Below are 24,138 nucleotides of genomic sequence, written 5' to 3'. Positions count from 1 at the left end.
TCATAACTGCTTTAATTATATTTTCCATAGATATTCACAGAAACAGAAGACAAAGAAAAAGGATATTAAGATAAAAGTGTACTAAGCTCTGAACATCTCAGTTCAGAGATCAGAAAAAGGCATCAAATAAATATAGTGTATTAACATATTAGTTCAACTAGTCCTTTTAATTCAGTCAGATTCACCCATAATGCAAAGCGCTCCTGTTTGTGGGAAGCAGCTCTGCTGTGTGTATATACTTACTGAAAAAAGTTAACATGAAAATCCCATCGTTTCCTATCCTCATCTGGTCAGGATCATCAAAATCATCCCGACCCACAAAATCCTCATCCTAAATGAAAAGAAAAATAAGGTGAATTCACAACGAATTATTTCAAGGCAAAGAAAGATATCAAGAAAAGAGAAAGGGACAAAAGTGAGTACCGAGGAGAAAATGTTCTGCTTTGGCTCAATTCAAAACTGTAAGCAAGTCTCAGTACGTGTTAAAGTTATCGTTTTGTCTTATAAGTAAAAGATAATAATTAGAGAAAAAACAAATCTTCTGTTCCCATAGTTTTCTGCATGAAAGCACTTTTCATTTTATAACCCAAGTTCTTTAACAAAACACTTCAAAAATTATAAAGTTCACAAAGAACTGTTCACTCTTTCTTTTTTATATGTATCTAAGGAAAAAGGAGAAAATGTTCCTATACCTTTGGCTTAAATTCTAGAATATCAGTAATTCAGGGCCTATTAAGGAGATACCACTGACAGGCTCAAGTGCGCTCTGAGACTGACTTGGGGGCCGTGGGAGAAGACAGCGTCACCATACATGAAGGGTCTGACAGGGGTGCATACTGCTTAACTCCACAACTATCTGTTTACATTGGTAGACAGGTCTGAAAAACCTCACTTCCAATCTTATTGGCAGATAGGATCCTTTTCATCCTAAGTTGAAAATACAGTGTTACAAGTCTAGAAGGAACATGATCCTGACCAACACTGACACCAACATGTAGTTTATCTTTTCAATTAATTGTAGGATGTGCTGAGATACTGAAAAATAAATGATTCTATGCTTAAAAGTAAAAGTGGTTGACTTGTACACAATCCAATGAGGGTTTCTCAAATGAAAAATAAAAAACAAAACTTTATGGACAACTAAAACTTGCCCTACACAGAAAAGGGACTGGGAAATCCATAACAAGTTGTTACCTGGTTCCCCTGGGGAATGGGAACTAGAGAAAGTGAAGTGTCAGTGTTACTTCCATCCAACTGAACACATGTCCTCTATTGTGTGAAATTTTTACAAGAATGTGTTTGTTTTCTATTTTCGGAAATATGAAATACCTAGTATTCTGAATTCATATCAGCAGGATAAATGGCTTTGCCAAATTATAAAGTGATTCTGTTTTTTGCATAACTACTCAAAGATATACTACAAAAATAAATGGAAGTAATGTCCAGTAATACTGCAAATGCCTTCTGTTCTTTCTGTCCTTGGTATCTCTACTACCGGGATTCCTCCTACAAATTGCTGCCAGGTCAATGTTTCAAAAACACCGTACTTGTTGTTTTATTATACCCCTGCTTAAAAACTGTGAAGGATTCTGCATGACCTATATGTACGTCTGAACGCCTCAGCCTAGATTCAGAAGATTCTACAACTTACATACAGTTCTGGTTACAAACTCTTTTTTGGGGCAGGGCAGAGGGAGGTAATTAGGTTTATTTCCTTATTTATTTTAAATAATGTACTGGGGATTGAACCCAGGACCTCATGCATGCCAAGCGTGCGCTCTACCACTGAGCTATACCCTCCCACCTTGGTTACAAACTCTTGATCAAGCAAAACCAATTACTACATCCACAGTACCTGCCCTGCACCTGGCTGAATTCACCATCTGCTTTCTAAGCTTTTTCCTCTGGAATGTACTTATCCATCAAAATCTGGGGGCCCAATTCCCCATGACCACAAGGTTAAAGTCACAGTTCTTAACGCTTACTGTTCTTGTGCTGCTGCTTAGACCATGGGTACTTGTGGCCTTTTCCCCAGCTGGACTTTTACCTCTTGTATGGCAGAAGCATTGCCTTATACAAAGTCTTCTACCTATCCACTGCAAAATACATAGCACATCATATAAAAATGTTTTTGATATATGTTTCCTGAATAACAGAAGCCTTTAAGAAGTTCTTAAATATGTACACTTATAAAAGTATTCTAAAGAGATCTGTGATTAATTAGAGCTAATCTGGTCTATTTCCATGAAAGAGTTACTATAATCCAACAGGTCTACAGAACATATATAAGGAATTCAGAGTCTAGAATATCTGGGTTTGACTCGCCCATGTTACTTATTAGCTGTATGACTTTGGGCAAATTACTTAATCTCTCTGGGCCCCAATTTTTGTATCTGTAAAATGGAGATAATATAATCTCTACCTTGCAAGGTTATTGCGAGGAACGGAAACAATATATAAAATACATATAAGCACCAAGCACAGTATCAAGCATGTTGTTTGCTTCCAATACATGGCAATTATATTAAGACTGTTTTGTCTTCAGACAATGAGCTGCATGAGGGTTCTTAGTTTCTCCCTAGCACCTCCAAGAAGTGAATGCATGTCACCATATAGAATCAGCCTAGACTGGACTTATAAACTGTTACTTCTGCCAAGTAGTGGTTTAGGAGTTTTACCCCTCACAGTAGATGGGATCTGCAAACAGTCCACTATCCTAAGGCCTGAACTTCTGGGGCTTGTGTCACTGCACTGCCCAGACTAAGCTTCTGTTCCTGTTATTATATTTCACTCATTTCCTGCCAGGACTAGAGTTTGGAACCCTGATTGCTCCACATTCCTGGGTACTGGATCCTGCTTCCCATTATTCCAATATCTGGCCTAAGGCCTTCCCTCCATAACGTCAACCTGGATGAGTATTTATGAAACCCACAACTGTATTACTTACAGGTCTGACATCATGAACCAAGAGTGTCCAAAACTCTCCACTGGCTTTCATCACACCCCACCACCACTCCCATGAATCAACATCAGACCAGATGGGAATTCACTGAATTCACTTGGCCTACACAGATGGCATGATCTGGACTGCTGGTGGCATGGGGTTCATCTAGATGATTGTTAGAGCCCTTCTGAGTTAATTCTATGAAGTTCCACTTTTGCTCTTCATAGACTCCACAGTGGTTATCTACCTTACACCAAAATATTAAGTGTGCAGAATCAAGACGAAGTTGGTGTATTTCCTAAATCAGCTCCTGTTCCAAGACATTTCAGCCATGCCAGAAGACTTGAGAAAGTTGTGGTAGTAGAGGTAGAGGAAAGATGAGCTGGCTTGACTAGTGATTTTTCTGCTCATCTATACCTTTTACCTCATCATTTTGAGGAAAAGAGTTTATTATTCCAAAAGAAAATGTACTTGCTTTTTAAAATTAGCTATACTTTTACTAATCAATTTTATCAAAGTAATATATCAAAAAGGAGATAATGAAAAGGACTTAATTCTCATAAACCAGCACCCTGTAACATGGTAAGCTGGACTTACTCTTCCAGGAACCAAAGGGATAGTAGCTTCAGTTTTGGTTCTCTCGGCTTCATCATAACTGGGCAGTGTGGTAGCCACATTGTAAGAGGGAGGCTTTGGAAACCCAGACTCATCTTTGTAGTCAAAATATGCTGCAGAATAAAAAGGAAATCACAATTATCTGATGATTAGCTGAAATGAAGGAAAAGAAGATTTCTGCAAACTCTGGCAAATAAAAACCAGCCATTTCTCTAACAGTACAGACAGAATAACTGAATCAAATGATGTTTAAAGATGAGTATAAGACTGGGAACAATTTTTAAATTTATCCTCTTTTCAATTATTTAAATTCCAGGCTCACTTTGCCCTCCCTTCCAAGTGCTTTTGAACACTTTTTCTGGCTGTTATGTGGTGTGTTCACAAAAAGCATTTAATATTAATAATGGCATAAAGGAAAAATTTAAGCTAAAAATACTTGACCTGTCTGTATAAATCTGTACCATGGTTTCCTCCCATTTATAAACATGAAAATAAACTTTAAAAAAATTTAAAATTCATTTCTCACAGATTTTGGCACTTTGACTCTTTCACATTATTTTTACATGTACTGTTTTCTATGACATGCCTAATGTAACTAATTCAGTTACAGATCCATTATTTATTTGTGTTAAATCTTGCACTCCTTTTTAATGTTGCATCTTCATTCTCATTAACGTCTATTACAAAAGATTCAATATGCATTATTAGAAAAGATCTACTTACAAATGGATTAATTTTCTACACAATTTTTTTAAAAGCTTAGGAATTTTGAAAAATTCCTATAGTTGATCAATATTAACATTTTTCTTTTCTCCTCTTTTGTTAATTGTAATTAATTTCCAATTTTACTGTAGTATATTATTGAAATTATCAATCAACAGAATTCACTTCATTAACAGAAAGAAGGAGAAAAATTCTACTGTCTTCACATGGACAGAAAAAACATTCGATAAAATTCAATACCTACTAATAACAAAAACATTTAGCAAATTAGGAATAAAAATACTATTATTCCTTAATCTTAACACACATCTCTATGAAAAATCTAGAGCAAATACCATAGTTAATGGTCTTTTCAATGGATGGTATGGGATCAAATGAGTATCTATATGTAAAAACAATCTTGACCACTACCTCACACTATATAGAAAAAATTCCAGATGGAATGCAGATCTATCTAAATCAGAAAAATAAAATATCAAAGCTTTTAGAAGAAAATTAGGAAAATATATTATGGAAACTAAAGCTGCCACTTAATTGAATTCAAGAAACTTATTTTTCTCTGTCAAAATAGCTACTTTACATACATACATATGTATACATATATATGCATCCATGTATAATACAGAACACTGAATATATATAATTGCCTTTAAATTTTCTTTTTACTTTTAATCAAATCATACTATTAAGTCATATTACAAATTGAAGGGTACAATCTGAATTAGCCCACAGCCATAGTAACTCTGAATACATGAATAAAACTGATATCTACTACCTTAAATTGAGGGAAATCAAGAACATTTTCATTTCTCTATTTAAAAGGATTCTTTTTAAAAATGGTATCCATCAATACAGACACCTCATACAATTTTAAGTTTCCATGAATAGTTTAATGACAATCTTTTCTAATTTATTTAGTACATTCAAAACAAAAAAAAATCCAATATATTTGTTATACTGTTCAAATTTATATACCACAAATTAAAACAGGTAAAGTGAGTATACAAAATAGTGATTTGCACCTTTTCCCCCCTACCAACATGCGTGCACCATTCTATTTCTAACCATCAGGCACATACTTGCCACTCTACCACAGTTCTGTTTTAGAGTATGGAAGAAGTTCCATCAAAACTGGTCAATTTTCAGCAATTAAAGCAGACTGGTTATCACAAAGATCTAATTACCCAAAGTCCTAAACTACTGCAATTTTCTTTCTTCTCCCCCATACCTTCCACATACGTATGTAAAAATTAAAAAGATAATCTGGCATAAAGTGGGAAGACAAAAGGTTAATTAAGGAGGGTTTAAACTATGAGGAACAGAATGAAAGAGTTGGGAGACTTCTAGGTTTTTTAATGAAGAATTTATTAGCATAGAAGGAATCTAACATACTATATTCTAGGTCATAGGTACTAGAATCAAAGAGCAAAACCGCTAATGAGTAAAAGTACCTCCCCCGCAAAAAACCCGAATCAGGTGACCATATGGTTCCTGAACTCTTACTTCCTTTATATTAAGAGTCTCTTGGAAAGCAATGGAGTTCCATAAAAAAGCCACATTGGAACAGGGTTTTATCTGTTTTTCAGAACAGTAACATGAATTTTTTTCACTTCAGGCTACAAACCAAAAATAATGTCAAAGACTTCTCAAGGAAAGCTGAAGCAAACACCAACATAGCCACACTAGACAAAAGCTTCTGGCCAATGCATCTCAAGAGCTCAGCAGCCCCTCATGCTGTCACCTACCTGCACTCTCTGCAGAGATGCTGCTGTAAGGTGGAGGAGCATCCCCCGCAGCCTGCTGCGGCTCTCCAGACTCCTCTTCATTCTGCAGCTAAAAAAATGTTTATATTTTAATGCAAGCATAAAGCCAATTTGACAAAGGAGAACCTGAAAACAGGGATAGCTACTTGGAAATATGTTTCAAAAGCCTTAAAATGTGCAAATCCTTTACAAAGTATTCTACTCCCAGGAATTTATCCTAGGGAAATAATCTGACAGAGGCAAAAAAGGAAGATATAAATGTTATTGCAGCAAAAAATTAAGAGCAATCTAAATACCAATCATAGCAGACTTATTAAATAAATTACAGTTCACATCACAAAGGACTACTAAGCAATCACAAAAATGAAAATAAAGAAAATGCGATGACTTGAACAGTTATGCTGTACTGCTGCATGAAAAAAGCTAAATTTAACAAATCCTATGAATCACATACTTTGGTTTCGGAAGACGAACATGTGGTGGAAAGATCTGTAATGATAGTTATCTACACTTTACACTGTTTATCTCAGGAGATGCAATCGGAGGGGATTTTTTCTGTTTCTTATACATATGTTCTAATTTTTTGTAATGAACATTTACCACTTGTATAATTTTTCAATTGGAAAAATAATCTAATAATAACAATCTGTTAAGACACAGACAAATCACAGCAAAACCAAGGTTTACCATTATATTCAATTTGTGCATAAAATTATATCTTAAGTAACTGAAATATTTATAAAAACATAAAATTCTACCTAATTCTACATATAACCTCTGTCAATACATCTTCCTCTTCCCTATCTTGGCAACTTTCTCACTGGACCATCTACAGCTCTAGTTACCTTAGATAACTCACACTGAAAGTGTCTTCCTGCCATCACCAGTCTAGACAGTCTACCCAACTCATCTTTATAGAAGAAAGACATTTGATTTAATTTTCCAGTGTGACAACAGACTGACTACAGCTTTAAAAGACAAACTGGCTAAGAATGGGAGTCGATCTGTAAAGTACTAACAGAGTATTTATTAGTGTAACTGACCTGGAGGTCACGGTCCTAGCTGTACACCAGCAATGATATATAGAGCCAACTGTAAAATACCTCTAACCCAACTGCTAGAAAGAACTTTATCTTGAATTGAGACAGAAAAACAGAGCCTGACCTGTCATAGCATGAAGTAGAAATCAAATTTGAACCATCTCAGTCTCGAATCCCTATACTATTCAAAATCAGAAGCCAACAAAACTGTTCTGATTAACACTGCTAATCAATGTCCAATGAATTCTTCTGCCAAGTCTTCATCAACATCTACCATCTAGGCACATTTTTTTGAACCCTAGTAATCTAATGTTAAACTTTAGGCACTCCCAAAATAACTGTACTGTAACATAAGATGAATTTTCCTTTCAAAGGAAAGCATATGGGCAAAACAGCTACAGTAAAGCCAAATGTTCCTGGGAAACCAAAACAGTAAATAATTTAAATAGGGTTCCTGGGGCCAGGTTCGCCTGGAATATTTTCAACATTATCTGCAGCTCTCTAGACAGGGGCATTCTCAGCCTCCTCCCACCTAACAACTCTTGTGCCTCGGGAATGTTGCAAAAAGCAGCGAAAGAGAACCAAGACGCACATACAGACTTTTCAAGAATGCTGCCTTAATTTACTGGAGCCAGTCATGTTCTTTATTTAAACCTAGCTTGATATTTTTGACCCCTTTTTCTATTTCCTGAGCTTGGTCAACTAATCATGTTACCTCTGCATAATTTAGGTTTTAGAAAGTAATCATGAGAATTCTAAGAAATACAGAATTCTAAGAAATGAAGAATAAAGGAGTTATAATGCCTGTATCTACAGCATAGGTTGTCTGTCTCCTAGAAACCTGGAAATGTGAAATTTGATCATCCCATACCAGAACAACAGATAACAGATCAAAGAAATTCCAACCATCTCAGAAACCCCCATTTTCTCTTTGATGAGGAAAAAAGAAACAGTTACAAGTAAAGTTTTTTTGTTCCATTAAAATTTGCCACTTATTTCTAACTGAAAAAACAAGAATAGCAAAAAATATCCACTATGATTATGGAGGCACCACACACTGAGATGATCTCAGGACCTCACTGTACTGGCTTCCCAACTCTGACTTGTTTTTCATAATCCTGGTGATAAGTTTAGGCCCCATCAAGAGAGGTGTTTAAAATAAAGTACTATAATGTAGGAGGAAAAGAGAAATCACCTTCAAAAAGTATTTAGTGACCACCTTCTGCGTGAATAATAACTTGTTACACAACAGAATCCCTAAGTAGAGCACCTATCATGATTAATTTGGCTTTGGCAGGCCAAACAAGTCAGGCACTAATTAACAAGGCAGAGAGAAGTGCACCAGAACCAGAGTGGGCCTTGACTATGAGGCTATGAAATTGGTTAGCTGGTTCCGAAATGTATTTTTAAGATTCTCCTTTTCTGTCCTTGGGAACCTTTCCTGTGCAGCCCTCTCTGCCACATCTTGGAGCTCAGGGATCTTCAGCCTCCCTCTCAAGGCTCTCTAAGAGATTAAGTGTCATTGTCACTTTGGGGCTAGTGTTGGAAAGATGCCCAGTCTCTTCTAGCAACTGGGTCAGTGGAAGCCTGAGTCCAACCTACCTGTTACAGATTTTTGGTTGTAGGGGATACTGAGAGACAAGTTTCAGGAGTGGTGGGACTTTCTGTTCTCCCCCTGGACCATGCTATTGGGTTGGCAGGGGAAGGTCCTTTGAATATGTCTTTGTTACAGACAACAAATACCTTTGGGCCCCTGGATTCTTTTCTGTCACATAACTTCTTAAAAAAAAAAAAAAATTCTGATCAATTTTATTTATCTCCAAATAAGATTTAAAAGTGGTTTTTCCAAAAAAATTATACAATTACCTATACATGCCATATAAAGTACTGAGTTTAGTACAAAACTATGTCTTCATGGCTGACATAGGAATAATTCACTCATCTGAAAATTCAGATTGTCTTTCTCTTCACCACACCCCAGAGAGTGCTCTCACTCCCATTATCCTGATTACCCGTGTTCCTCCTTATACTCTGAGCAGACTCATGAGTCATGGCTCCCCAGAAGAACCTTAAAATTCTTCCATGTTCCCACTTTATATGTATTACAATCTGATCTGGTACTTCTTAGCCTTGATCAACCTCAATTTTTTTTCTTTTAATATTTGTCTACAAATAGATGCTATTAATGTTTTGTCGTCTAGATTTAGCCTGCGAAACATAACACATCTAAAGTAAAGGATATTTTTCCTTCTTACTACCTTCCTCTGTATCCTATCGTACTGTTGCTATTAGAAATAAATACATGACATTTTAGCTAAACCACAGTTTAAAGAATCCCCCATATAAAAATCATACATAGCTCCAGTTCTAATAGAAGCAAACTGAATTTAACAAGTTTAAAGACATTTGTACCCTACAGGTTTAAATTCTTACTTGAGCTCTCACCCCAGTAAGAAGGCTTCTTCACTACTCTCCCCTAAGTAGTTCTAAAGATGGTCTTCAATTTAGAAATGAGGCTTTTTTTAAGCAATAGAAGAGACGGGCTAGGATCAGGCCTAAGTCAGGGTCAGTATTTACAACTGCACCGGATGGCAGTACCTAGAGGCACATAAAAGCCATTCTTGGACTCTATTTACTAAGAATGAGAGAATAACAAAAAACAAAAACAAACAAACAAAAAAACCTCTACTAAACAACAAAGAGAAAAATAAGCCAAAAACCCATAAATCCTTATATATGAGAAGAGGTATCAAAATATACCTTATAAAATACCATATGAGACCACTCATATGTGGAATCTAAAACAACAACAACAACAAAAAAACATAAATACAAAACAGAAACAAACTCATAGACATAGAATACAAACTTGTGGTTGCCAAGGGGGCGGGGGGTGGGAGGGGACATACTGGGATTTCAAAATGTAGAATAGATGGACGGGATTATACTGTATAGCACAGGGAAATATACACAAGATCTTATGGTAGCTCACAGAGAAGAAAATGTGACAACGAATATATATATGTTCATGTATAACTGAAAAAGTGTGCTCTACACTGGAATTTGACACAGCATTGTAAAATGATTATAACTCAATAAAAAATGTTAAAAAAAATTAATGCAGACACAACATTTCAATTGAGGCTGCAGCAGAGTAGAAAAAAATTTCTACAGCATTTGACAGATATTTCTAATATGATAATTATCTAATTGGATTATGATAATTTGTTTATGTACTTCGGTGAATTCTCCAAAGTGGGACATTTTTGTGTATTTACTGAATGCCTAGCAGAGTCCCTAGAATATAGTTGTTCTTCAGAAATGTTTATTGAATGATAAAGAATATTAAGCCTCAGAAAGACCTAAATAATAAGTCAAAATTGCCTTTAGAATAGTCAATACAGCATAAATTTGGGGTGAGTTATAGAAATTGTGTTTGTATAAATTATTTTTCTTTTGAAATACCATATATAAGTATCTCAGTCAAATATGTCAAAATACATGATTAAGCCGATTACATATTGGCTTATCCTACAGAAATATAATATAAAACACATGTCCTTTAAAAAAAAATATATATATACACATATACCTTATAACTCACACAAACATAACAAGTATATGGAATATAATGCTAAACTATCTAATAAACCCATAAAGTTACAAGTATTTGTACCACTCATTGTATTTTTCTTGGTTGAGTCCTAATTAAACAGCAAGAAAATTCTTCTAAGTTTTAAATCCCTTCTTTAAGTTATGAACAATTAATCTCAGAAAATCCTAGATCAATACCTAAACTCTAGCTTTAAATGCTATTTACCACTTCTAATTTTAGAGTTAATTTCTAAAACTTCTATCTTGAAATGCAATTTTTATTTTTTAATTCTTTTTTTAAGCTTTTGTTTTGTGGGGAGGCAGTTAAGTTTATTTATTTAATTTTTTTTTAATGGAGGTACTGGGGATTGAACTCAGGACCTTGTGCATGCTAAACACACACTCTACTACTGAGCTGTACTATATCCTCACTCTAAAATGCAATTTTTAAACCTCTTATTACCAACCCACTACTTCTGCATTCTCTTTAAATCCCACCAAATGAGACAGTGTAATTACCAGAAAGTAAACAAGCACATTTCTTTAGGTAAACAACTGGGTATGCTATTTTACTCTGTTGTTCAGACGACTATAAATGTCACTCTGTTGTTTGTGAGGACTATACATTTTCTATTGTATGAAGGCTGTAGTTTTTTTTTAATGAAGTATAATTGACATTGAATATCATGTCAGTTTCAGGTATACATTGTGGTAATTCAACACTCACAGACACTTCCAAATGATCACCTTGACATCTAGTTACCATCTGTCACCACACAAAGTTGTTACAATGGTACTGACTGTATTCCCTATGCTGTATATCACATCCCCGTGACTTACTTATTTTATAAATGGAACTTTGTACTCCTTAATCCCCTTCACCTACTTCACCTACACCCCAATTCCCCTCCCCTCTGGCAAAAACCAGTTTGTTTTTGTATCTATGAGTACAGACTGTAGATTTTTAACTGTATACAGTATACTGACTGTAAATTGTATTATTCCAATACCACCAAATTCTTTACATTCAAGAACAGTTCTCTATTAAATTGCTATTAATTAGGGGATGACAACTGAATAAGGTAAATAATTGACAAAGAGAAATTCAACAATAAAAAAAAAAAGATCTAATTTTAACAGACATTTCTCCAAAAAAGCTATACAAATGGCCAGTACACATGGGACGTTCAATACCATTAGTCATTAAGAAATGCAAATCAAAACCACAAGATACCACATCACACCCACGAACATGGCAAAAAAAAAAAAAGAAAGAAAAAGAAAAAAGAAAAAAAAGGTGGGAGAATCAAATATTGCTGAATAATATTGTGAAGAAATTAGAACCCTCATACATGGCTGGGTGGTAATGTAAAGTGGTGTAGCCATTGTGGAAAACAGCTTGGCTGTTACTCAAAAAAAGTTAAACACAGAGTTATAAAAGGATCCAGCAATTCCACTCCGAGATATAATCCCAAGAGAACTAAAAACATATTTTCACAGAAAGACTTGTACATAGGTCTCTAGATACCAGACAGTCACCTGAGTAGGTGTCTGCAGCCTGCTAGCGTGCTCTAACCTTAGCTGTGGGTCATGGAGAAAGGGAAAATGTGTATGCTCAGCTCTAATTGCTTAGGGCAGGCGAAGACCAGCCAAGTGCCGAGAATGGCAGATAGCATGCCACTGGATTTTCCTGTGGCTGCGTGGCTGTATTTTCAGGATTAGGGAGAAGTCAACTTTCCCTTGACAGGGATGTCTTCAAAGGTTGTTTCATTCCCTCCTCTGCATTCTCAACCTGACTTCTTAACCCCTTCCCAGACACTAAGCATCTTATTTTAAGGGGGCGGGGAAGGGGGTGGTAAGAGGAAGTTTCCACTCTGTACCAACATCAAATAGAGTGTATTTAAATCCATGCAGTTTAAAGAGCAAATAAACTTAAAAAAAAAAAAAAAAGACTTGTATATGAATGCTCACAGCATTATTTGTAACAGTCAAATTCTTTATCAACTGATGAATGGATAAACAAAATAATGCTATATCCATACAAAAGGATGGTTAGAAATAAACCATGCTATCAAAAAAAAAAAAAGATGACATACTGATACATGTTACAACATAGGTGAAACTTGAAAACATTACACTAAGCAAAAGAAGCCAGTCACAAAACACCACATATTGTATGATTCCATATATATAAAATCTCCAGAAAAGGCAAGTCCTATAGAGACAGCAAGTAGACTGGTGGCTGCCAGGTGCTGGAAAAGGGAAGAAGGGCAGAGCGACTGATTGCTAATGTGTCAATGTTTCTTTTTTGGGTGATTCAAATATTCTGGAATAGACAGTGGTAATGGCTGCAAAACCTTGTGAACATAGTAAAAATCACTTAATTGTATACTTTTAAAGGATGAATTTTATGGTATGTGGATTACATCTCAAAAAAAAGTAAGAGTATTTTCTAATTTTCAAACTGCAAACCTATATAATACGCATTTCACTTAAAACAACACTGAAAACTGACTACTCCAAATCATTATTTTCTTGCTATCAATGTCTGTGCCCCTTAATGGGAGGTGATGGGTCTTATCCCACCAACATCTCCAGAGCTTAACATGGAACACAAATCTGTGAATGGATAGAAACAATAAAGAAAAATAACACACTGAATTGCAAACTAATCATTGTTCAAAAAAAATTCCTTAATATTCTCCTTTCCTAAACAGATAAATATTACAATAAAGAAATGAAAAGATTGGGGTGGGGGGTAATAGCTCAGTGGTAGAGCACATGTTTAACATGCATGAGGTCCTGGGTTCCATCTCCAGGACCTCCATTAAAAAGAAAAAAGAAATGAGAAAGTAGTTTGACTAACAACCTATTTTAAAAGCTGAGAATAAACAGTATTATTTTTTTCTACTTCAAGAGTTTACCAAAAGATAACTTTAAAAACAAATCACCAGATTTAGACTATCCCTAACAACACCTCTCATTGGCAGAGGGAGAAGACAAATGCAAATCCTCTTAGTAACAAAATGAAAACACAATTTAAAAATCAAAATTCACCAAAGCAAAGGAAAAGCAAAGTAATTAGAATAATGCTTTAAAAAGACAATGGCAATAACAGGAAAAGAATATTGCAGTAAATCCTCTTAGAAAGGCCATCAGTTTATAAAGCTTTCTATTTAAAGATTTTTGTGGTTATCACTGTTAACATACATACATACAACCAATGAATACAATTTGGTTTGCAAAGAGAGAAAATATTTTAACTCCATATTTATGTCAGCCCTCAGAAATGAGAGCAAATGCTTCAAACTATGATCACCAATTTGACGGCTTTTCTTGTTTTCTTCACCTGAGCTCCAAGAAACAAGTGAAGTTATACCATTCACAGAGAAAAGAGGAAGGCAAGATAGTAGCCACTCATCTCCAACCTCAACTTTCCTAAGAAGCCAAGGCACTGGGAAAAATCACTCCTTATCCATGGAGCCACTGAACTTGCCAACTATGGCTATGACAGTGGCATTGTGAGATTTTGGGGTAGCACCAGAAAACTGTCATCAACCTGCCAAGTCCTGGGATCCACATCTTACATACAAGTATTTTCACATCTGATGGTTTCACCAACACAATGTCAAATAAATGGTGCCCAGTGTTTCCTGGCACCAACTTCAGCAAAATCTATAGCCAAGAGCCTTCCAGGTTAATGGCAGGAGCCTCCCATCCCTTGCCATGCTTCATGATTTTACTAAAGACTGGGGAAACAAGGGACAATTACACAATGTTGTCAAATAGATAAGAGTAAGTCTCTCTACCCTTGAACATAGTATCTTTTAAGAAGTAGCATCCAACTATTTACTAACCAGTCCATGTCCTGAGTCTTACCTCTTCTTCACTTCTTGGTTCCATAAGAAAACTCAAGTCTTAGTTCAGTGATCCAGAACCTACTTGGGAAGGAATTAAAAGTCTTGCAAAGACAGGCTGAATTGGAGACTAAGCACCTGGCTTATTCCCCTTGCTTTTGACAGGGTAGTTCACCTATTGTATACAGAGTAAATAAACAAATTGAAAATAGTAGCAAGACCAGATTCATTTTAAAATAATTACATAAAATCTAATCCCTATGAATGGTAAATACTGTTTGTGTTTTTAAAACCCTATGGGTTGTGTTCTAAGATATGTTAATGCTCTAAAATATCATCACGGAAGCAAAAATTAACTCCTAACTATTCACCATTTTAAATGACATATTAAGCAATGTTTAAGAAAAAAAAATATTATACATCCCAACAGAACACAGACTACAACTAGCATCTATTCAAGGATTCTTTTAGATTTCAAAAACAATTCTTAAAAATTACTTGTACCTATGTATAGTCTTTACAATAGAACTTAAAGGATTCTGGACTTGGCATACAGAATACCTCTAGCCTCCATTAAGATGTTTATATACATATACACACATTAATACACACATATAGACATGTTTGTGCATATATATAGATATATATTTATATTTAGATATACATATTTATGATACAGATATAGCATACATACATATATATGTCCCTCCTAAAATCCTAACTGGTAAAACAATTATATAATGTCATATTATAATTACAAAAGCAGTCAACTCTTTCAAGTCAGTCCAATGCAAAGTTATCATTAAACCACATGCCTATCTAGCAAATATTTAAATTAGCTTGATTTGTGCAACTTTCCCGAAAAACAACTGTACTGCAGAAAGAGTACTTAAAATGTAAATGCCATTAATGTAAATTTATAATCTACAGATGTAGAGTTAGATGTAAATATGCTGTGAGTCATACTTTCTATTCTCTTTGCCTTTTCTTCCACCATAACCCACAAGAGCCTTCCACGTGGATAATCGGAAGTGTGAATTAGTTCATTCAGTTAAATTTTACCAGACACTATCATATACCAGGATCACACCAATTTTTGACTATTTTTTCCTTAATGTTCCTAAAAGAGCACTTTCATTTTTTCATTAATTTACTAGAAAGACTGGCTGTTATTTAAGCCATAATAATAGTATTCAGGCTGATAATTTGGAATATTAAAAAGTTAATTTGATGAAAGTTAAGATCAACATTTGTCAACGTGGACAAAATAACTCTTCCATTAAATCTATTGATAGAAGCACTATTCCAAGTACCATTATAATAAAATACCAAAGGAAGTTCTTTCTTAGATACAGTAACTGGTTTCTTCTGGGCTCAGCTTGTTTTTCATGTTAATATTTTCCACCCTCTGGCCAGCTTAGTGTTTGGGTTATCACAAGGGATGGCATATTTTTATCAGCAGTTTCCTGCAGAAGTAGTACATATTTGTCTTACTGGTCATCAAAAGTGAACCATCAATTTCCTCCTTTATCATTACCTTTTTTGTGCACAAGGACATGGAGATGTTCACCCATATTCACTTCCCAAATTAAGAACTTTTATTCATTCAAAAGACACTATTGAGAAAATGAAAAGACAATCCAGAACAGGAGAAGATAGTATTTTTTGAACAAAGGGCTCATATCCAGAATATATAAAGAACTTCTAAAACTCAGTAAGGAGAAAGAAGCTATCAAACTGAAAAATGGGCAAAAGTCTTGAAAAGACAATTCACAAAAGAAGGTATCTAAATGGCTGATAAACTTATAAAAAGGCACTCTATTTTGTTAATCATCACAGAAATGCAAATTAAAACCACAGATAATGGTTAAAATAAACAGCAGAAAATAGCAAATGTTGCTGAAGGTATACAACAACCAGAACTCTCAATCTGGGAATGTAAATTTGTAGAACCACTTTAGAAAACTGTTTAGCAATATCCAATAAAGATGAATTTATACAAACTCTATGTCCCAACTCTACTCTAGTTATATAACCCAACAGAAACACATATATTCACCAAAAGACATACCAAGATGTTCAAAGCAACAGTATTCATAAAATTGGAAACTACCCAAATGCCTATCAACAGCAAAATGGGTAACTAAATTATGGTAACTTCACACAATGGAATACTATACAGCCATGTGAATGAATAAACTGTAACAACGCACAACAGCATGTGTCAGTCTCATAATGCTGAGCAAAAGAAACCAGGCACAAGAGCATTTATTGTACGACTGTACTTATATAGAGACCAAAATCAGGCAAATCTAACCTGCCAGTTGAGTGGTTACCCTGGGCAGGGGCACAGCTGGAAGGGCACTTAAAGTGAGCTTTTGGAGTGCTGGTAATACTGCTTCTTGATCAGCATACTAGTTAATGTGCATGTTCAGCTTGTGAAAATTCACAGAGCTATGTACGCATTTATGACTTGTGCATGTTTCTGTATGTAAACCATATTACATTAACAATTTCACAAGGGGAGAAAAGGAGACTGGCACAGAATCTGTGAAACCGAGTCCCCCTAAAACTGAGTTTCCCTGTTGAGTTTATGATTAACCACTCTATCCAAAACTTTATCTGTTTCCTGTCCTGCCCCAATTTCCCTCAGGATTAAGGGGTATCAAAGAAAATGGGGGAATTAAACCAGTCAGGACCCTATGGGGCTGCCCCTCCATCTCCACTGGTTTTTTTTTTTTTTAAATACATTTGACTTTTATTTTTTGAAGAGGGAGACAGTTAGGTTTACTTATTTATTTATTTTTGGAGAAGGTACTGGGGATTGAACCCAGGACCTTGTACATGCTAAGCATGCACTCTACCACTTGAGCTATACCCTCCTCCCCGCCTTGTTTCTTGTTTGCAGGGGTAAAAAAAGGCTTTAGTCTCCTAGGTCTTCCCAAAGAGCCGGCTCAAGCAGTTAATGATTAGGACAACAGAGGACACAGGACTCCTAGTTCCTCCTGAAAGAATACAGATAATCTAATGTATATCTTTGAGTTGTTCTGCATAAACTAACACCCCCACCCAGTAGAGGATGGTGACCACATGCTGACTGCAAGCACATAGACCCCAGACTGGTTGGAACCAGAAGGCTGAGATCCCTGAAACATCACTGTTACCTTACCACCAATCAATCAGAAGGAGGTCCAGGAGCTAATCACGTATCCTTTGACCCTCTCCCCTTAAACTTGTCTTTAAAAACCCTCACCTGAAAGCCATGGGAAGTTTGGGTCTTTTGAGCATAAGCTGCCCGTTCTCCTTGCTTGGCACCCTGCAAATAAACCCTTACTGTGCTGCAAACACCTGCTGTCAAAGTTTGGCTTTCTGCACCACAGGCACACGAGCCCTGGCTTGGTTAACAATGCAGACTATGAGCCCTCTGTAGACTGGGACCTTTGCATGGTTTACTGCTATAGTCACCCCAACACTTTAACAGTGAGTGGCACATTATGGATACCTCATTAGCACATGTTGACTAAAGCAGACCTGGAGGTGTAGATTTAACAGAAACCTACCTGAAGAAATGGCAGCTAGCCTTAATGCCATCTTAACTCACTAGTTTATATTTACTTAAAGTATTTGTGTTACTTTACAAATCACCAAATAAACGTAACTCAAGGCATGGAGCCACAGGTAGATGACTGCTCTATCTGTAGAAGAGACAGTAATGACGGCTGCATGAGTGACCAACAGCAGGTGGCCTCCCCATCAGTACTTAGCACAAGAAGCACATACAACATGTGGAGAACCGAGGAGAAACAGCGCTTTACAAAACGACGAAGGAAAAAGCAGCTCTCTCTTACTGACTGGTCTAAAAAGCAAAGGGGTATGGTGGGGAAAAGGATTCAGAAAAGACTGCTATGATACAGGTTGTATACTCACAGGTGTTTGATTTATCTTCATGCTTCATAAGGTACCTATGCAATACACCTATCAACACTATGGTTCCACAGTTGCCAATTTTAAAAAGAAATGTAACAAAAGTGTAAGAAACACAAAGGAGAAACAGACCTCTCCAACTTTCATCTCTTTACAAATAAACGTTTAACATTTAGTATTTAACATATAACATAGCACAGTGTATTGGGTACAAACAGGTATTCAATATATGTTTGTGGTACCTGTGAAGGACAATTTTTTGGGGGGAGAGATAATTAGGGTTTTTTTTGTGTGTTTGGAAGTACTGGGGATTGAACCCGGGACCTTGTGCACACTAAGCACATACCCTACCACTGAGATACACCCTCCCCCTGGAAAACTGGCATTTAATCACACTGTAATTCCTAAAAAGTTTTTCCCTTCTAAAAACAACCAAACGGCATACCCAAAAAAGGGGGGGGGGGGATATTCTACATTAAAAAGACAGCAAAGTCAAATATATAGACATGCCAAGAATCCAGACTCATGCTGACTGCAGCCTGCTTGGCTCTGCTAGTCCCATGAGCTACCAGAGCTCTCTCGGCTATGCTTGCTTATAATTATTAGATGACGACGATGATGATGATGATGCCTGGGGTAGAGTATACTAAGGCAGAGATTATGGATGGGAAACAGTAATATATTCAAGAGTCTGCCTTAACTTAGGCCTGGTCATGAGGTCCCCTTCTGTAAGAACCAGAGCCAAGGGGAGAAGCATTAAGCACTTCATATCTTCCCCTTCACCTCATCACAGAATGTACCATTATGTAAGTGTGCAATTGCTATATTTACTTAACACTATTCAAAGAACATGTCAGGCCATGACTGGTGTGGGGTCTGAATGTGACTGGTGTTTTTGACCTCTCTGAAAGTCTAAAGCTCAGCAAAGAAAAGATAATTAAAAGAAGTAATTACAATTACAATGTTCCAGCTAAAGATTAAACACACACACTTGCTTCTTATCCCTTCCAAAACCCTTCTAAATGTAAATACTAGTAAAGTTTTGTTAATTTTTTTGTTTGTAAGTATTTTCTTTAACTAAAGTATAGTTGATTTACAATGTTTCAGGTGTACAGCAAAGGGGTTTAGTTATACATATATATATTCTTTTTCAGATTCTTCTCTAATAAGTTATCACAAGATAACTGAATATAGTTCCCTGCGCTATACAGTAGGTCCTTGTTTACTAATTAGTGTGTATCTGTTAATGCCAAATTACTAATTTCCTTAATTAAAGTTTTGTTAATTTTGAGGCAAAAAAAAAAAAAATCGAACCCAGATCAAAAAGCAAGTAACAAGAGAGGAAGCAGCAAGAAAATCCTGAAAGCTAGAAGCAGGATGACAGGTGACAACTTACACAGCAGACCCAAGAAGACAGAATGCTAAAGCAGAACACAGAAAAGCAACTTGTCTTGCACTACACCCTCCAAACGCTCAAGAATTTGTGGTTGCAGGTTACCAGTGGAAGTAGGAGTGAAAGTAAGATTTAAAAGCAGAAAGAGAGGTTGGAGACCCAGGTAAACACACACAGCTCCCAGGATCCCCATTAGGAGCCTGGAAGTTTACTCTCTGGAGAGAGTGAAGCAGAGAGGTCTGGGCTGGAGACACCAGAGTTTAGGAGAAAGAGCAGCATATTAGAAAAGACTGATTAAATGAGAGATGTACGTACTAACCCTTGAGATTGCCCAGTCTTCCTCTGCCAATCAGCTCCCAGAATTCTAGCTGCCAGGCCTAGTCTCTGGGGAAACTGACCAGTCCAAGAAGAAAGACCTAAAGACACTGTCACTTGGAGAAACAGCCTAGTCGGTTTACGAGGCAAGAAGCCTTGGCAGGAAGCTCCATCAAGCATACTGAGCTTGCATACTGATCACGTACTCTCAACCAAGCAGATAAAGATCGCCACATAGCTAACGAAAGCTTCTAGCTTCTGACTTAAAGGTCATAAAAGAGCAAAGCAAAGAGAAAAAATGCAACATGGAGAAAACAACTATGCAGGAAGGCATAAACTTTAAAAAGAAAAGAAAAAACTTTCAATATTCTCAGAGAAACAAGAGAAAAAAATTAGAACCACAAAACAAGGACAGTGTGCTATTTTTGTAAAAAGGAGGGGACAACTGAAGAGCTTTTGAAAACTAAAAATAACAGATATTAAAATTTCATCAGAGTTGGAATATAAAATTGAGAAAATCTCATGGAAAGTAGAGGAAAAAGAGATGAAAAATATAAGAGGAGGTTAAAAAATTTTTAAGAATCAGTACAAAAGATCCAAGATCCAAAAGGAGAAGGAAAAAAAAATTAAAGCACAGAAAAACAAAAATCAAACAAATACTTTTTAAAATTTCCCAGAACTGATGGACTTCAGCTTCTAGACTGAAAGGGCCCACTGAGTGCCTGGCACAAAGAATGGAAATAGATCCACACCAAGGTGTAACATAGTGAAATTTAACAACACTGGGGACAAAAAGCAGCTCCTAAAGGCCTCCAGAGAGACAGAGAAAGTAGACAACATCTAAAGAATTAGACTTCACAACTGACTTCAGTCTTCCTAGTAGTGGAACCCAGGAGGCAATGGAGCATAAGAATTCAAAATTCTGAAGGGAAATGTTTCCAACCAAGAACTGTCTAAGTAAGAGTGAAGATTTGAAAAAAAAAAGGTCTTAGATGTTCAAAGCCTCAAAAAAAAAAAAGTTTAACCCCTGTGCATTCTTTCTCAGAAAGATACTGGAGGGTGTACTCCATGGAAGTGAGACAATAATCCAAGAAAGAAAAAAAAAAAGATGTGACTCAAGGGAAGGGTCTTCAATTAAAAAGGAAATTCCCCAGGATGACAACTAAACAGGAGGCCTTGAGAGCAGCCTTCTAGAGCAGGTCAAAAGCCAGGAAGGAAAGATGCACGTACCCACTTCCTAACTCAACAATGAAATCAATAAAATACCTGATGTGTTTGAATGTATCAAAAAACTATTAAGATTAATAGGTTAGAGTCTGAGGATGGATTTATACTATAAGCAATTTACAATATGTATATAGAAAATAAGCCAAACAAACAAACAAAAAAATCTGTTAACTTTAGAAAAAATTAGGTACTACCAGGCAAGGAAAAGTAACCACAGCAAACAACATACATCAGCTGTGAACAGCCTTTATTATTCTCAATTATTGTAAACACTAAACAGTGATCTAACTACATTATAGATATAACTATATTAGAAAAATGGAGGGTCAGGAAGTGGAGTATATGCAGTTGTAGGAGGATGCTAAAAGAAAGCTAAATCCTTATATCCCACAGTGGTGAGTCAATTTTTTAAATACTGAAAACTGAAAAATCAAGAAGTCGCACATGATAAATGTGTTTTTTTTAACCTATAAGGATAACAGCAAAACAGTAGAAAGAAACAGCTTAAAGAGCTAAGGAGCAGGCAAGTAAGCAGGAGACTCCTGTTTTTGGTAATAAGCCTGTAAGATTTGACCCTAACCTATATATGTAAGATATAAAAACTAAATAAAAAGAAACAAAGATTAAAATGTGATTACAAAACGTGTCACAAAAGGGGACTCTCATGTTCAGGGGAAACTAACCTAACTGCGGGAGAGGGGAGGTACTCAAATTCCCCTTAGGACAGACTACCTAAACTGAGGTGGAGGCTAGAAAGAAGAGAGCATTCCGGGTAGAGGCAACAGGGTGAGAGGAGGCCTCCTGGCCAGAGAGAGTGACATATTCTAGGAACTGAAACAAGCTTGCCATGGCAAACAACAAATCATTAGAGTCGACCTCCACCCACTCCCAAGTCCTGGCCTCTCGCATCTGTATCTTACCCTTCCTTCAAGGCCAGGCTCTAGTATCTTCTCAGTAGCTTCCTAGAAGTCTCTGCAACCGGGTGATCTCGTCCATCTCAAAATGATGCCTTTTATCCACTATCTTGTTCTCTGACTTAATCTAATTAACATTATATCATAATACATTCTAAAAGGACTGAAGTCACTAAACAGGTATTTAGTGAATACTTACTGTATGTGTTAAATTGTGCTGGGTATTAAATGTAAGGGAAAGAAGAAAAAAAGGAAGGGAAGATAGGAAGGAGAGAGAACAGACAAAGCAGCAATCTACAGGCGCTCAGTAAACTTTTAATTAGGAAGGCCTGTGGTACATCCGTTTTCATTCCTTAATGTTTAAACATGCAGGTCGGAACTTCAGAAATGCCTTATTAATTAAATTACAAATGGCTCATAGGATGAAGTCTTTGATGAATGGTAGCTTGACACTTTTAACTCTATACATACTCTAAGACAAGCATAAAAGTAACATTTTTATAATAATAAACAGCACAATGGGACTTCTAAAAAAATACTTTTTTTCTTGATTACAAAATTCCTAAGTTCACAAGGAGAAAATCTGGCAGAAATATAAAGAAGAAAATAAAACCACAATATCATCTTCCAGATGTCCTTCTAGCCTTCTGGGGGAATACAAATAATCTTACAACTTTTTGCACTCACTCCATGGTAGACTCTTCCTTCATCATTAAATATTCTTTCATAATATCACTGTAGCATTTGAAAGTCCGTCTGTATTTTTCACAGAGGAAAAAAGTTCACTTCTCAGAATTAACTACAGCATTAACTAGGTACAAGATCCTTTCAAACACAATTAAGATTCTCCCTTAAATACTTTCAATAAAATGTGAAGTCTTAAACTTAAAATGGCACTTGGACTACATTAAACCTGATCCACAAAAAATAAAAAATGTTCTAACCTCCCAAACAATGGCAGATGCTAATGTAATAAACCCATGATTGATTACCTTTCACCCCCAGCATAAATTGCCTTTTCTCCCCCTTGACTCAGCTAGTCATTTTGGCCACAGCTGAATGGTGACAAGATGGCTGTAAAGATCATAACATCACTTAACTGTGATCACCTCCATTAACTCTCTCACCTAAGATGAAACTGGACCAATGTGTTTTAAGAGCATTAATGCTGTCCACCCTCACCTGCATGACTGAGAAGTGATTTTAAGTAGGTACCCTCTAAAATACTGTATCTGAAAATGCAATTCAACTTCACAAGGACAAAAGTGTTGAAAAGAATCTCCTATCAAACAGTAATCATGTATAAGACCTTGAAGGCTGCAGACAGCCCTCAAGCCATACTTCTTATGCTGTTTCTATGATAACACAAGCAGATTTTCCAGAATTCTGAAAGTGAAACTACTAAAAGTGAGTAATAATACCAGAAATCGAGTCAGTTTCTTTAAAAAAGCTATGAAAACTTTAAAATATTTTCTTGCTTTTAAAAGACTTAATTTTATTGTGAACCTAAAATTGCTTTTTAAAAGTTTATTTGAGAAAAATTTTAACTATCAATTAAGTTTCCTGCTTTCTAATAGCATCATTAATTTTTTGTCATGATATACAATGGTTGTTTGAAGTTGACCAGAAGGAAAAGATTTACAAACAGAATGTTTTAACTACTGCAAAATTATGGAACAATACTCTACTCATCAGTGACTCATTCTTTTAAAACATACTATTAAGATTTCTCTATATTTTTAAACCATGCATAATTTAAAAAAAATCTACTGGACATAAAATCATCCATCTTTATTTACTGACACCACTTTAAAAAATAATTATTCATC

General features: G+C 35.9%; 1 protein-coding gene across 1 annotated transcript in view; it reads right to left on the bottom strand.

Annotated features, from left to right (window-relative positions):
* Positions 1–24,138, bottom strand: part of NDFIP1 (Nedd4 family interacting protein 1) — a 45,866-nt gene that overhangs the window by 12,641 nt on the left and 9,087 nt on the right. Inside the window, exons 2-4 of the mRNA XM_074360858.1 lie at positions 6,028–6,115; positions 3,542–3,672; positions 244–331 (exon numbers count right to left, since the gene is read on the bottom strand). Coding sequence (XP_074216959.1) covers positions 244–331; positions 3,542–3,672; positions 6,028–6,115 — 307 coding nt within the window. The remainder of the gene's footprint in view (positions 1–243; positions 332–3,541; positions 3,673–6,027; positions 6,116–24,138) is intronic.

This window comes from Camelus bactrianus, chromosome 3 (genome assembly GCF_048773025.1).
Source record: "Camelus bactrianus isolate YW-2024 breed Bactrian camel chromosome 3, ASM4877302v1, whole genome shotgun sequence".
Taxonomy (NCBI): Eukaryota; Metazoa; Chordata; class Mammalia; order Artiodactyla; family Camelidae; genus Camelus; species Camelus bactrianus.
The sequence above is the reverse complement of the archived record's forward strand: the minus strand, read 5'-3'. Positions and strand labels throughout refer to the sequence as shown.